Source organism: Odocoileus virginianus, chromosome 20 (genome assembly GCF_023699985.2).
Source record: "Odocoileus virginianus isolate 20LAN1187 ecotype Illinois chromosome 20, Ovbor_1.2, whole genome shotgun sequence".
NCBI classification, from domain to species: domain Eukaryota; kingdom Metazoa; phylum Chordata; class Mammalia; order Artiodactyla; family Cervidae; genus Odocoileus; species Odocoileus virginianus.
The window spans coordinates 18,149,136-18,164,609 of record NC_069693.1 but is presented as its reverse complement, the minus strand read 5'-3'; the positions used below and the strand labels follow the sequence as shown (position 1 = coordinate 18,164,609).

The following is a 15,474-nucleotide window of genomic DNA, read 5'->3' as shown; positions in this document are numbered from 1 at the left end:
ATCAGAGTTTTGGCCATGTTATTTCACCTCTCTGAGCCTCCACCTCAGTTTTGAACAATGGAATAAATGAATACTTGTCTTACAGGATTTCCATTTACATGTTACCCTCACTATTTTTGCTACTGTACACACCAATGTACTGTCACTTTCTGCTAGCCCACATGGTGCTTTCGTGAGAATTACAAAAAGGCACCCCATCTTTCCCGCAGGTACAGCCCTGTGCCAAAGCACATGGCTTAGTAAGCAGCTCATAGGCTACACACTAGCCTAGTTGGCCAACACCTCTTCTCCCCTGGGGTAGGACACTTGTGCAATAAATAACCTTCCCAGTTGTACACAACGGCTCTATTGTTAATGTTTGACATTTTCCTTTAAACATCTACTCCCATTTAAAATTTATTTTTAAAAGAATTCTTATCACTACTTTAAATGGAAAAACAGCACCACTTCCCATTCAGATAATCTTATAATTAAAAATGATAAAGCCAATTGACATTATTTAAAACCTGGCTAGATACCACTGCCTGCCAAAGGTTCTGAACTTGAGCCTCTTCTTTTCATTAAAAAGAGAAAATCAGCAACAGTAAAGGGCATCAAGTAATCTTACCCTTGATACAAGCAGATGAATGAAATATAAGTGAAAAACTGAATTACTTTCTCATTATGTAACAGTATTCCAAAATGCCTCTTTGGGAAAACACCAGAACTGTATGCCTAAGTGCATTATGAATTCTATCCCTAAAGTCTAACATTGAAAACAGCCACAATTTATTTGAGAGCATCCTTGGTCTAGACACTGTGATGACTTCTACACATTCTCATCCCACTTGAATGCTCACAATAACTATAGGTAACTAAATACAACTAATGCTCACAATAACCACAGGTATCATTTGCCCCATGTCGCAGATGAAGAAACTGCGGGTCAGTTGTCCAAATCAAGGTTAGATGGATGTCAGAATTTACTCTAACACTCATCCCTTTAACCACTGCATTCATCATGTAAAAATAATTATGCCTAGGGGTTATATCCCACAAGCCACGGAGGCACAGACTCCACGCTGCATTTCCCTTATAGGAGAACTCCCCGTGACAGCCAGCCAAACAGGCTCCGCATCAAATCCCCTCGGTCTGGTCCAGCCTGGGCTGCCTTGGCTGCAGGCCCTCCTGAGGACTGCCTGAAGAAGTCCCCTAAGCTCCCTGCAAATCCTCTTAGGGAGAAGAGCCTAGCATGAAAATGGCTCCATATAATCCCTTCGGCAGGCCCCCGCTCTGCAACCATTTAGGTATTTAAATCGCTGAAGGCAACTATTACTGGAGCCCAGATAATCCTTTTATGAGTCCCTACCAGAACAACTGGATAATATAATTTGGCTGGGGCAGAGTCACAAGAACACAAAGTTCTGTGCTGGTTCCGGACACAGCTGGTTCTACACGGCGGAGCACAAAAGTAAAGATGCCTTAGATAAAAACCACACGAGAAACAGGATGAGACAAGGTCAGACTAAAGCTGAGAAGGGACACTCCTCCTGCTCCTCAGACAGGATGCTGGCAGAGCCCCAACACCCACGCCTACAAGATAGACCTGACAAGGGTGGGCTCTGATGGAGGAACGAACCACCTCGCTGGGAAGCAAGAAGACTTAAAACCAGAAACAGAAGAGTGCCAGGAAAGGTAAGGAGAAAGCAGTGCCAGGGATGGGGTTGGGCTGGGGCGTGTGGGAGGCATCCTTGGCAGGGATCACAGCAGGGCCAAAGCATCAGGAGGCTGGAACACGTTCCTGGGAAGCACAGGAATAAACTCAAGGCTAAACTCTTCTTGACCAGGTGTGAAAATGAGCTCTGAGAAATAATAAGAATCCAGACTGAACAGGTCAGAGAGGGGCAGCAAGAGAAGGGAAGGGCCCTGAATGTCACGTCAAAACGCTGGGTTCAAATGCACGAACTGTAAACAGAAAAGACTCTCAGCACCCGCTGCTGGTGAATGGGATAGAGCTGGCTGTTTTTCAGTCCAAGTCATACGCCTGCTCTTGGACATCAGTCTCCTGGTTGCCAATGACTGAATCCTGTCCAGCAGTAGGGATACAGAGAACTCTGCCCAGCACTGTTCTTGACCTTTCGGTCCCAGTGTTAAAAATACGTAATAATCAGGGACTTCCCTAGTGGTCCAATGGCTAAGGCTCTGCACTCTCAATGCAGAGGGCCCAGGTTAGATCCCTGGTCAGGGAACTATTAATAGCTCCCACACAACAAAACTAAAAAATCCTGCACGCCATGACAAAGACAGAAGATCCTGTGTGCCATTACTAAGACTTGGCACAGCCAAATAAATAAATAAAAATACTAATATGTAATAATGCTTAATGCTAGAGCTGAATTCTTATACAGGGCTATGTGCTTTAAAATAATCTGACAAGTTTACTTGCAAGAATTGGTTTTGTATTTTAAAACCACATGTGAGGGAAAAAGGTATGAAACCTCATATAAAACTCCTTAAAAAAAAAAAACCCATAAAATTCCACCCTTTCTTAAGTGCAAATGATGAAATGATTTACAGAAAATCCAGTGAAGTTAGTCAGAGGTACCAAATACCCTTGCACATGAATTATTTGAGGTTATTTTGAAAAGGAGAGTCAAGCGAGGCCTCAGCCCAGTGCTGGGCATTTTAGGAGGTGGTGTGCACACCCGTGGTTTTGTGGTCTTTAACTGTCCTGCCAGCCCGGATGAGTCTATGTTATCAGGGACCATCTGGTGATAGGGTGCAGCCTAGCTCAGCAGAAGCTAGCCCAGGAAAGCCTGCACCTCCCAGAGATGCACCCCCTGCCGAAATCTCACTGCTGTGGCTGCTCCTGCCCCCCCGCCCCCCCAGGGCCCTGACCATAGACCCTCACCAGGCGTATTCTCCAGTTGATGAGCAATATTCTCCAGCGGGCTTAATGTGTGACTGAGAAGGAAAAGGCAGAAAGGGAAAACTTGGTATGCATCTCTTCCTAATACCAAATGGAAGCAATTTGATGATGTAACGTGTGGTATTACAGTCACTTGTGTCCTTCTGTTAACGTCTATGGCTCCTGTCCATATGCTTCTCAAAGCTCTTCTTCAAAGCACTTTGAAGCCTGGCTGCCTGACTCCCTGCAGATGTGCAACAACTGCTGGTCCACTTGAACAAAATGACAGTGAGGTGTTAGAGGAAGATCGAGCTCCCAGGGAGGGATTATATTTCTCCCAGGAGCTGGAAATCCACCGCCCACATGCAGGGGAGGATGAGGGGCTGGGCCTGCAAGCGCTGGCAAAAAGCCAAAACCAAACGTGCTCAGAGCAGGCCAAGCACAGAGCTGGCTGGAATGTGGAGCCTCACAGTGGGAGAGAAGGCCTCAGGGCTGGAAGAGGGCTGGAAGCAGGGAAGTTTGGAGGGACACAGCTACCCCTCAGAAAGCCACTCCACACCCTGTTCCTGGCAATGCAGGGGAGTCACTGGACCAAACTCCCTTGGGCAGGAGCACCAAGGACCACTTCTCAGTGCTCTCTCGGATGTGGAAGCAACCTCGGGACAAATCGTGTCTGACTCTCCGTGTCTGAACCCTTTCTAGATCTGGTATCTAGCATCACGTGGTCACATTCCCCTGCTCCTCTAGGGAAGGAGGAAGTTACTGGACACCAACCTAACCCTGGCACTTCATAAACAGAGAGCCCTGACTCAAACACTAACAGTGGTGTCCCTGGTGATCCAGTGGTTAAGACGCTGCCTTCCAATGCAGGGGGTGCAGGTTCGATCCCTGGCTGGGGAGCTAAGATACCACATGCCTCAGGGCCAAAAAAAAAAAAAATCAAAAACACAGAACAGAAGCAATATTGTAACAAATTCAACAAAGACTTTAAAAACTGTCTGAGGAGGAGACAGATGGGCTCCAGGCTAGGCATTTACGACTGGCCTATTCACACCTCCTGGGGTGGGAAGAAGATGAGCTCCAGGCCTGACATTCATCACCAGCCCCCTGTTTATATTTCCTGAAGCAAGAGACAAACGGGCTCCAGGATGACATATTTATGACTAGACTCCTGTCTATATTTCGAGATCTACACCTTGATATAAAAACCAGCAACAGGAATTGGGTAAATAACCAGACACTGGGCATTTTTATGGCAGGGGCAGAGTGAGACTAAATCCTGTTAAAAGATCAAGTATGTCCTGGCCTTGGGCCAAGGGAGACATTTCACATGTGCAGAAAGGCTCCTTGAAGGTCAAAAAGGCAGGGGCACCACCCCATAACATGTGATGTTAAGGGCATCCCACAGACCTCTGGGCCAGAATCCATCCTGGAAAAAAGTTCTGCACACATATTGGGGAGGGTCCTAGAGCAGTTCAGGTGTGGAAAAAGAAACCAGATAATCGGCTAAAGGTAAACAAAGACCCTGAAGAACTGTCCTGTGCTCGCTTCAGCAACACAGATATTACAGATACTAAAATCGGAAGAACCGTCCTATATAAATGACAATTGCCTCTGTTCTGTGCCCCTCCTCACGAGGGGAGACGTCCACACCCTTCCTCTCCGGGTGTGCATCTCTGTCTCGCTTCTGTCTTAACGAAACAATTTTTCTGTGCTTTCTCACACTTGTTGTTACGCTTTGTCTCTAGTAAACTTTGTACCTGCATTTACATTTTTGGCTCCGTGAGAAATGCATTTTGCACTGGTGGCAGAGGTCAGGGAAAAATAGCTTCTAGCCTCTAGTGCTTGCTGTTCCGGTGGCTAGGATTCCTGGTTTTCATCCAGGCTACCCAGGTTCGATTCCTGGCTAGGAAATCAAGATCTCACTTCATGCCACTGCTTACTGCTGCCTGGCCAAGATCAGGTCCACATTGAAAGAAAAAAAAAAAGACACTAACAGAGGCAGACATGTGTAGAACCAAATCCCAGCACCTGCCTTCATGAGAGCAACACAGTCCACGAGCCACAAGGAGGCAGGATGAGGACCTGGAGCCCAGACCCTGGGCAAACACTACTGCCCCCCTCCCAGCAGTGCTGCCAAGTGGGATTATCACAGGTGACAAGGCCAGGTGAGGAGAACTCACCGCAGATGGCCACCCAGCTTCAGGGCCCCATCTGCTTTTCTGCCACTAGGACGTGTGAGACCTACCTGTTTCTGCTTCCATCTGGCATTCCCCCCCCTTCCCCGCCCCAGGCCTTCAGGCCCTGACCTTTGATCCACTGCAAACCTGTCCACCTGAAAGACAGGATTTTTCCAACACTGAGACCTGTGCACTCCCTATCAGATGCACTCTCAACTTCTCCGCTTGGCATGGAGGCCCTCTTATTCCTGGCCTCCTGCCCACCTCTGCAGCTTCATCTCCTTCTGCTGTCCACAGAGCTCCCAGAAGAGATGGGCTCTCCTCCCTTCTACCCATTTCATCCTAAAAACTACTCTTGCTCTCGGTCAAGGCCCCATTTGGCTCATAGGTGGCTGAGATGGCCAAGGGCCACAGTATCACCACTGAAACATCCAATTAAAGGACAGACTGCTGCGTGAGAGATCCCCGGACCCAGCCCTCTGGATGGGGTTGGAGGCAGGGGCGGCTGCCTCAATGCCAAACCTGGCAAGGTGCCTGGAAATGTAAATATCCTGCTAACATCTGCTGCTCCTCTCTAGGGCTGGTGGAAGGGTGCATTACTTAATCTAAATAGGGGTCTCTCTTCCGGACACCCACAAAACTTGGAAAATTCCAGCTCCCAAGGCAAACTAGGAGTCCCCTACAGTTTCCTCATTCCCCGAATGTCCTAAATCCTCAAGGAAGACGCGCCACTTGCTCCCTGTGGCCCTGCACGACCGCAAGCGACTACGTCCCCAGCACCTCCAGGGGCGGCCAGAGCTGCAAGGCCTTGCTCACGCTCCAATGGGCAGTCCATTTTCAACGAAAAGAACTGAACAGACCCAGAATCCAGAACACCGCTTGGTGCTTCATAGTTTTCCCGGGGTAATCTTAACCCAGCAGGAAGAGGAGACCCCCGCCCCATGAGAGGCAGGCTGGCAGGGATTCCCTCCTCTCCCCCCAGCGCCTCCATCACCACGGGGACCACGACAGCCCGACTCGAGGATCTGCACCCCCATCCACAGCCTCCCATCCACAGCCTCCCCTCCACCCGCCCCGCCAGGCCTCCCTTAAACCCCAGAAGCCACCCAGCCCGTGAGCGACGGCCCTGCCTATTGCTGCCCCCAAGTCCGAGCTCCCGGGATCCCAGAGCTCCCGGGATCCCTGCTAACCTGTCCTGATGCCGCGGGAGTCAGAGGGCGCACTCTTCGCCAACCCCACCCCTCGACCCGCAAACACACACGAGGGGCAGAGCGAGCCAGGATGCGGACGGGAGCTGGAGAGTGCGGGCGCGGCAGTCCACTCCGCGATGGGCCCAGGCCTCGGGGGCCTCCCGGGGACAGCCAGCCCAGCTTGGGGCGCCGGCGGAGGAAAGAGCCCCTCCCCCTTCTCCGCTCCGAGGCCCCGCCCGGCCTCTGGGCCCAGAGGCGCAGCCGTCCCGAGGGAAGGGAGGCGCGGGAGGAGACAGGAGGGAGGACACTTACTTAAAAGGCTACATAGTTTCACTCCCCGCCCTTCCAGGAGTGGCACCGATACCTCCTGGCCCCTCGGTAGAGACCTCAGGGCCCACCACCCCAACGCGGCAGAACTGCTGCACCGCCCACCCCCGTTGGGCGGAGTCGCACCCTAGGACTCTGGTCAGACCAATGAGAAGCTGTCTTTATTCAGAGTGACGCGTGCTCAGAGCAATCATTGAGCCCGCCCAGCCGGGGGTGGGGCTCAGGAGGCGTGCAACACTTCCTACTCTGGCTGGACCAGCCCAGAGCCTTCGACTGCGCCTGCCTGGAACGGGAGGGGGCGGGGCCGAAAGACACATCTGACACAAGGGGTGGGGTCCAAGCTCTGTTGCTGGAAAGCGGGCTGGACTAGGATGGGGAGATAGGGCAGCCTTCCCGCCCCGCAGATTGCCCTTTACTACTCGGTTTGGAGGACAGGGGTGTCCAGTCCTACGAAGCATACTACTTCCGTCGCTGGCTGGGTCTAAGAGTCAGAGCCCCCGAGTTGTAGCCTCATCACTTACATGCACATGGCGTGATCTTGATCCCCCTCCCCTCTTTTAAATCTGAGCCTCAGTTTCCCCTTCTCAAAAACAGAGGAGGGTTGGATCTGCTGAGCGCTAATATTGCAGACTGTAATGGAGTGCAGAGGAGGGGGAGATGGGGGACCTGCACGTGACTTCCCCGCGCAGGGCCCCGCCTATCCCTGGTCCGTGGGATGGGAGCGCCCAGCGAGGACGGGCGGGGGTGGGCGGATCCTAAGAAACCCGACCCGGCCGCCCTTGGCGGCGGCTAAGGCGCTCAGAGCGAGTGGCTCAGCGACCCGCTAGCCCTGGCGACGGCACGGGAGCAGGATGGGGACCTCAACACGGGCTTCGCAGGTGCTACCGTGGAGGCGAGGGCCGCGCAGAGATTCGGCGTGTGAGTAGGAGCGCACCTCGGGAGGATGGATGAGGGATTGGCAAACAGCTAATAGGGCTCTCTCCGCGCCGGGTCAGCGGAAGCGCATGTCGTGGACCCTGAGCAGCGGCAGCGCCAAGCTCCTCTCTGGCCATGAGGAGTGCTCGGGCCGTCCGGCCGGGAAACGCCGTCGAGGCTGGCTGCATTCTGCTGCGCTGAGAGGGTGAAGGTGAGAGGGGCGCAGGCGGCCGGGCTGCGAGAGAGAGCAGCGCCATGGCGAAGGAGGAGTGCAAAGCGCTACTGGACGCTCTTAATAAGGCGACCGCATGCTACCACCACCTGGTGCTGACCATCGGCGGCTCCGCAGACTCGCAGAACCTGCGAGAGGAGCTGCAGAAGACGCGCCAGAAAGCTCAGGAGCTGGCGGTGGCCATCCGCGTCCGGCTGACTGCCCCGCTGCGCGACCGGAGCCTGGGAGCCGAGGAGCGCGCCGAATTCGAGCGCCTCTGGGTGGCCTTCTCCGGCTGCCTGGACCTGTTGGAAGCCGACATGCGGCGTGCATTGGCCCTGGGCACTGAGTTTCCGTTGCAGGAGCCGCGGCGGCCGCTGGTGCGCACAGGGGTAGAAGGCGGAGCGACCGGCGTAGCGGCGCGCGCCCTGAGCGTCCGCAGCCTGCGGCACGAGGCGCATCGCGACTTCGACGTGGAAGACCTGCACCAGCTGGAGCGGGAGATCCTTCAGGTGGGCGAAATGATCCAGGATATGGAGATGAAGGTCAACGTGCCCCGCTGGACCGTGCAGGCCCGGCAGGCGGCAGGTGCCGAGCTCCTGTCCAGCGCCAGCGCCGGCGTCTCCTCGGTGGGCGGCGTGTCGGTAGAACAGCGCACTGGTCCCTGCGACCTGAGCAAGGCCAAGGCCGCCACCATCTTCAGCGCCGTGCTGCTGGTGGCTGTAGCCTTGGCGGTGTGCGTGGCGAAGCTGAGCTGACCGGTACCCGACGGGCCCCCGCTTCCACCAACCCCTCTCCAGAGACACCCCTGGAGAACCTCTGCAACCGCCTGGACTAGGGATGGGAATGGGATCTGGCATGTTTAAGGGGAGCGGTTCTAAAGCACAGTGTGTGTAACGTGTATGTTTGTACGCGTGTTTCAAGCACACAACTGTCTGGGCAGAACGTGGCTTCCTTCTTGCTGGCCCGGGAGGAGTTAATTTTGCGCGGGCCACCAGGGCATTATCGCTAATATATGCAAGAGCTTTATCCCCTATTAATAGAAAACCATTCACAGTGACCTGAGATTCCTCTTACCGCCTGTGCTGCTGGGGCGTGTTTACACTGAGGCTGAGCCTGGTGCCCCCACCCCTGCGGGTGATTCCCATTCTCGGAGAGAGGCAGTTTGGAAAGAGGATGGGGTGAAATGAAGAGTGGGGTGAGGGCGCTGTTTTGTGTTTGTGTGTGTTGGTTTTGTTTCCTGGAACAAGAAAGCAACTGGTAATAAGATGTGAGCAGTTTTTATTACCTTCATCCTTTGGGGCCTAAGCTTAGGAGAGTGTGCAAATAGCAGTTCATGCAAAGAGCATTCTTACAGGGCAGCATTACACACGTCTGCACCTGCTTGCCTGCTGAAAATGACTCCCTGTGTGGGACACAAGCTTTGGGAAGGGACGCAGTCTATCCAAACAGGCACTTTCTCCTTGACTGGGGCTTATTTTTGTTCCAGAACTAGACCAGAGTTTTTGATCCTCCTTTGGGGGAGGACTGGGGAATCCTCTTTGGAGCCCTTAATCCTATCTATCCCTTGGAATTTGCTTGCTAGCCAGTAGGAGAGCTGGCCTTGGAGGGAGCTGCACAACTCCCTGACCTGAACGCCCCCCCTGAGAGGGTCAAGTGACATCACTGGACACAGAGGTTTTGAGCCAGTCAACCCTGAGAGTGGGTCAGAACGTAAGGAACAGAGGTTTTGAGACCAGTCAACCCTGAGAGTGGGTCAGAACGTAAAACAGCTAAATTTTAACTTCAAAATTAAGGAGCTTAAAAAAAAGATCTTCTGTTTAAAAAAAATCATATGACCACATTGTGTACTATCAAAGCTGATTTTTTATAAAAGACATTTGGCCACAAGTTCATACAGTTGCCAGTGAGTCATACATGGTATCTTTACTTACGTACTTAGATTGCTAAACAAACATCTCCATTTATTTTGAAAATCTGTCTTCTTAAGGCAGGAGATCATAGCATAAACTATTGGAACCACAGGTGCAGATGACAGAAGTTAAGTGGCCACAGCTTCTTTGTGGCAATAAATAAGGAAATGTGGAAAACACCCTAGGTCCCAGGCTGGAATTTGCCTGAGCAGTGCCACCAACTCCCCACCTGTGGTTCAGAGAGAGCGTTGTTGGGGAAGAAAGACTGAAAAAACAGATGCATTTAACTCTAAAGATAATTTGGAATAAAGCCCAGAAACTGGCTGAAAAGTGGTAAAAAAATTTTTTTTCTCTTTTTCACCCCAGAAGGGAGAAAGAGGACCCGGAGGAGGGAATGGGCAGTGTTTCACAGGACAGTTTCAAGGGCCAAGGGTCAAAAGTAGATATCAGTACCAGCAGCTCACTCCTATGGACCACTCTCCCAGCCTCGCTCACCCAGTCCCACTCCTCAACACACAGATAGTTAAACCACAGGACCTGTTTGTGTGTTTCTGTGATAATGGTTTTAAAAGATCCACAAAATCTTAGGCTGATTAAGAGTTCTGCAACAATAACTAATAACAGGAACTCCTTCTGTTTCATCCAGTCTGGGTGAATCTGAATTGGGCTGTGTAAATTTCTTTTTACACCTGCCTTCCCAGGATACCTTCAGAAATGACATAGGAAGTTTTCTAACTCCCCACTTTCTCATCCACCTGGGACATAGCATGGACTCTGTCACCTCATGTCTCTCAGGCTGGGACATATTGTGACCCAGTGTGGGAAAATATCCCTAAAAACCAAGCCCTAAATATATTCTTTGATCTATAAAATTGTGACTGTTCTTATGAAGGTGTTTTGGTTCATGATTCATCAGAATCTATTATAGAAACAACCTGTTAGAAGCTGTGTAGTCATCACTTCTCAGCCTTTTGGCTAAGATCAAGTGTAGAAGTTGTGTAACCCATAGGGGGCAATTGGAACAAGCAAATGTCTTTATTTTCACTCTTTCCATCCACTTGACAGATCCTTGAGTATTTACTTACACGTGCAATCAGATGTGTACCTGGTTCTAAGAATCCACTGTTCACTGAAATCAGTGATAAAGTACTGTAGACACACCAAAAAAGCTGAATTAGAATGAACATATTTATCCTGTGGCTCTGTTAACCTAAATACCTCTTTGTTAAATATTCATAATATCTGGCATTATTTGGAGTTGTAACATTGCCTAATAGAACTTCTTGCTCTGTGATGTGAGCAAAATCACCTTCTGCTGGAGTAATAGTCTGTCTTATGACAATATCTCCCTGATCTCATTTCTCTGTATAATTCAAGAGGTTGTTTTCTGGTAGAAGTCTGATTCAATTTAGAGGTTGGATATCAAAGTCATTAATTTCTTAAAACATTTGATATGATCTTATACCATGATACAAGTCATTTAAAAATTACAAATATTTAATAGAGGGTATATAGGGTATGGTGGTTAAGAGTCAACTTTCCTAAATTAAAGGTACAAGTGAAAGGATGGGTCTTTACCTCAAAAATTAAGTGCTGTTATATTGATAAATCTATCATATGTTAAATACCTGTAAGAGAAAATATACCTGGCTTCTCCTTTGGGAAAATAGCACAGCTTTATCTGAGACTGATCTGACAAGTACTCGTAATGTCAAGACACTTCTCATGGAAACTTTCAACTATTCCTATTAAGAAAAAAGAACAGAACAATGTTTATAGAAGAAAAAAATGCCTGGCAAATTCTTTTTTATGTACTCTAAGAATGTATGCTTTTAAATGCCACAAGGGAAAATATTTTTGGGAAGTCAAATCAGAGCATAAAATTCATGATTTGCCTAAGGTTTACAGTAAACTACATAAGAGATGTGTGATGTCCAATGACTGAAAAGCAGTTTGGGTTGAAGAGAGTTCTGGGTTTCATGAGAACCCTGATCATGCTGCATTTTTTTCAACATGCACGTTCATACTTTTTTTTTAGCTAGACAGTTGATTTTTAGGATGCGGTTCTCTATTCTGTAATGAGTGTTTGTTAAGGGTGCAAGCCCCGAAGTGTGAGCCTGTAAGGCAGCCTCAGAAATAGAAGTGCTATAGGACTGACTTCTGTATTCCTTTGGGGAGTGCCTCCTCCTACAACGCCAGACCAGCTGCAGTGGGCAGGGCTCTGCCTTTCTCTCCAAGTACCTCAAACAAATCACTGACTTCCCTGTGTCTCCCTTCCGTCATCTGCGAAATCGGAGGGTCCTGACTGGTGAACTCAAAAGCATTTAACAGAATGCAGTTAGACAGGGAAGAGTTATTTTGTCTGGGGCTTTTTTGAGGGGGCGGGGATGTGGAGAGGGGTTGTTATTGTTGGTTTTGGTGCATATTAAAATGGAATCTTACAGTTTATCTAAACTTAGTCTGGTGGTAAACTTCCATATGAATTTTAAAAATCAGAATGAACTAAGCTTACTGTGATTTTAGTCCATTGTAAGTGTGTAAAAATGCTACTTATTTATAGTATCTAGATTAGAATTTTAAATTCAGACTCTAAATCCAAGAAGGCCTAGTGTTTATTAAACACTTGGTTGTACCCAGCAACCTAAACTGATTCTGGTAAATTACAGATGTGAAATCCCATAGTTTGTCATGGAGTCTTGGCGAATCCTTTTCTGTAACTGCCCTGTACCCTCAGAACTGTAATGGCATTGCCTACCTGATACTGGGGAACTAGCACAGTATGGGTTGTTTTGTATGTGGCATCAGACCCTAGTTGGAAGTAAAAGGCTTCGTGTCTACTGTTTGAATGATGCTTCTAACTAAAATGGTTATTAATAATTTAAAGGGGCTTCCCTTGTGGCTCAGCTGGTAAAGAATCTGCCTGCAATGCAGGAAGATAACATGCAGCATTCGTAACTTTGTTGGAAAAGGCACCCTTAAATGATTCAGCTATCAACTATTATGATATTTTAAGTTATTCTTAATCTTCTTCATGTACATTTAAATTGAAGTGAATTTCCTGGTCAACATATTTATACTTCACAGATTTCATTACATAAAGAGATGTTCAGAAGGACGCCAGGATTAGAAATCTCCAGGTGTTTTTCTACGATACAATCAAACTCTTCTTTTCATGGAAGATGGAATCCAGGAAGAATAGTAGGTCTCCATAAGAACACTATTTGGCTGTGGTCAACATAGATCAGAGTCCTGTTCAAATACTGTTCCTTTAGCTCTTAGGAACTGATCAAAGGTACAAGAACTGACTACATGCCCTGCGTCCATGAGCACAGGCTAGATTTATGTAAAAGCATTCCTCTCTTTTATTTGCTTATTTTCATTTCACTCCAAAGAGGATTCTGGGTGCTTTCATTGCAGTACTCTGAGATCTTCATCATCCTTCTTCTCTGGTGTTTGAATGTAGAATGTTATAACCTTAAGGCTTATATGACAAATGTTAATAAGCCAAATGAAAACTCCTGTTGACAAAATAATTTTTAAGAGTCCTTTCCACATGCTGTTGTCAGGAAAGGAATTTTTAAAATACTTATTTATTTGGTTGTGCTGGGTCTTAGTTGTGGCATTCAGGATGTGACATGCAGGATCTTTAATTGCAGCATGCAAACTCAGTTGCAGCATGTGGGATCTAGTTCCCTGACCAGGGATGAAACTTGGGCCCCCTGCATTGGGAGCATGGACTGGACCAAATCTCCAGAAAGCAAATTTGAATGTCTTTTGTTTGTAGGTATGTGTCAGGCACATAGAGAAGATCTATGAAGAAATATACATAAGTGAAAATGTTTGTTAATGTTTGGTGGGATTATAAATGGTATTTTTTCAATATATTTGTATTTAATATTGTTATATTGTTTTTACAATAAAGTTTGAATGCTCTTATCTAGAAAATGTTAGTTATTAAAATATAAATTTTAACAGTTAGGGTCTCAATTTTAATGAGAAATGATTTCAGAACACACACCCTTACCCCACCAGGAGCCACAAACAGGCAAAGCAGAACTTTTAGAATCTTACCCACAGGGAATCAGAAGCATGATTTTTCTTAAATTAATTCATTTTAATTGGAGGATAATTTCTTTACAATATTGTGGTGGTTTTTGCTATCCATGAGTTAGCCATGGGTGCACACAGAAGCATGTTTTAAAATGTATTATCAAGACAATAGCATCAAGGTTAGGAATACTGACTACAGAGTCCTGGGTACCCCTGAATTCTGATCCATTCTTATTGAAGATGTTCATTAATCTCCCTGACCTCAATTTCCATATCCTTACAATGGGAGAAATAAGAGGGTATACTTCATAGGGTGAGATTCCCAGGTGACTCAGTGGTCAATCCATCTGCCAATGCAGGAGACACAGGCTCAGTCCCTGAGTAGGGAAGATCCCCTGGAGGAGGAAATGGCAACCTACTCCAGTATTATTGCTGGAAAAATCCCATGAACCGAAGAGCCTGGTGGGCTATAGTCCATGGGGTCGCAAAAGAGTCGGAGGCAACTGAGTTTGATGATGATGATGAAGACTTCATGGGGTATTGACAGTGCTAGGTCTTCGTTGCCGCGTGGGCTTTCTCTCGTTGTCCCCGAGCAGGGGCCGCACTTCCTCTGGGGGTGGGCTTCTCATTGCAGTGACTTCTCTTGTGGATCACAGGCTCTAGGTGCATGGGCTTCAATAGTTGCAGCACTCAGTCTCAGTAGTTGTGGCAAAAGGCCTTAGTTGCTCCGAGGCATGTGGGGTCTTCCTGGACCAGGGATCAAACCAGTGTTCCCTGCATTGGCAGGCAGATTCCTAACCACTAGACCACCAGGGGAGGCCCATAGTCATATTGAGGGAAGATTTTTTTCTGGCACAAGGCTCAATAAATATTGGCTGCCTAAAATGGAATGATTGGGCAGAAGAATCAATACATGTGGAAATACTAACTTCCTATAATTTAGGTGCAATCTGTTACAAACCAATCTGAAAACTAAAACTTGATAAACGTGTCAAATGAGAAAAGGTATGTAATAAAACGTCACGTTTATAGAAGGAAATTTAGGTTATCTAGAAGTTGGAATCTGTACATTTTTAAAGTGAAATTTATTAAGATATAATTTTAATAGAGTAACACTCACCCTTCTGAGGTGTGCAGTTTTGAGTTCTGACAAATATATACAACCATGTAATCACCACTGCAACCAAGATATGGAATGTTTTCATTACCACCCTAAAGTTCCCTCTTGTCTTCTGTAGGCAATCCTTTCCCCTCACCCTCAAATCTGGCAACCACTGATCTGATTTCTGTCCCTCCAGTGTTGCCTTTTCCAGACTGTCACCTAAATAGAATCGATGCATTTTTGAGAAAATGTGAACGTTTTAAAAACTCTTCTCAAAAAACATTCTGAGAAATCATTTTTATGTGGTGATTCTTGGTGCACTGGATGTTGCCAGTCACTCACAGGTGAATCTCATTTAACTGCAATGATGTCTTTATTTCCGGGCAGGCTGAACACACTCTCCTGCCCACTACTGACTCTCCAAGCTGAAGTCATCTCTCCATGGCTAGCCACGCATAGGCTCTTCCTTTCTTTTTCCATGGAAAAACCTGATAAATAACAAACAACAGAAGTGAATCTAGGCTCACTAAAGTAGATAGCTATGGGTAAAACAAACATGTTTGGGAAGTCTTTTTTTTTTTTTTCAGGATCATCCCTGTCATGATAAATCAAATGAGGACATTTATTATCATAAAGATAGCTGGGGAGGATCAGACAAGTGAAACATAAGAACTGAGAGTCCTGTCCTTCTCTAAAGTA

At 47.7% G+C, this 15,474-nt stretch overlaps 2 protein-coding genes and 1 non-coding gene across 4 annotated transcripts in view; 2 read left to right on the top strand and 1 right to left on the bottom strand.

Moving 5' to 3' along the window:
* ANKRD27 (ankyrin repeat domain 27) overlaps window positions 1–6,698 on the bottom strand; it is a 60,421-nt gene extending 53,723 nt beyond the window's left edge. The window contains exon 1 of one of the 2 annotated variants that reach the window (XM_020873180.2): window positions 6,570–6,698. The gene's annotated coding sequence lies outside the window, so the exon portion shown is untranslated. Of the gene's footprint in view, window positions 1–6,257; window positions 6,444–6,569 lie in introns of those variants that run through there. The other variant, XM_020873181.2, reaches the window with a different exon arrangement.
* On the top strand, window positions 2,156–2,228 carry TRNAE-CUC (transfer RNA glutamic acid (anticodon CUC)). Its single transcript has one exon. It is a non-coding gene; the product is annotated as a tRNA-Glu (tRNA).
* A 238-nt stretch (window positions 6,699–6,936) lies between the features above and the next one.
* On the top strand, window positions 6,937–13,568 carry RGS9BP (regulator of G protein signaling 9 binding protein). The gene has a single exon (XM_020873205.2). It carries the CDS (start codon window positions 7,755–7,757, stop codon window positions 8,466–8,468), a length of 714 nt encoding a protein of 237 aa, XP_020728864.2. The 5' UTR covers window positions 6,937–7,754; the 3' UTR covers window positions 8,469–13,568.
* The last annotated feature ends 1,906 nt before the right edge of the window (window positions 13,569–15,474 follow it).

Excerpts from the sequence above, each read along its gene's own strand:
- RGS9BP (XM_020873205.2), top strand. The coding sequence starts at position 7,755 with ATGGCGAAGGAGGAGTGCAAAGCGCTACTGGACGCTCTTAATAAGGCG.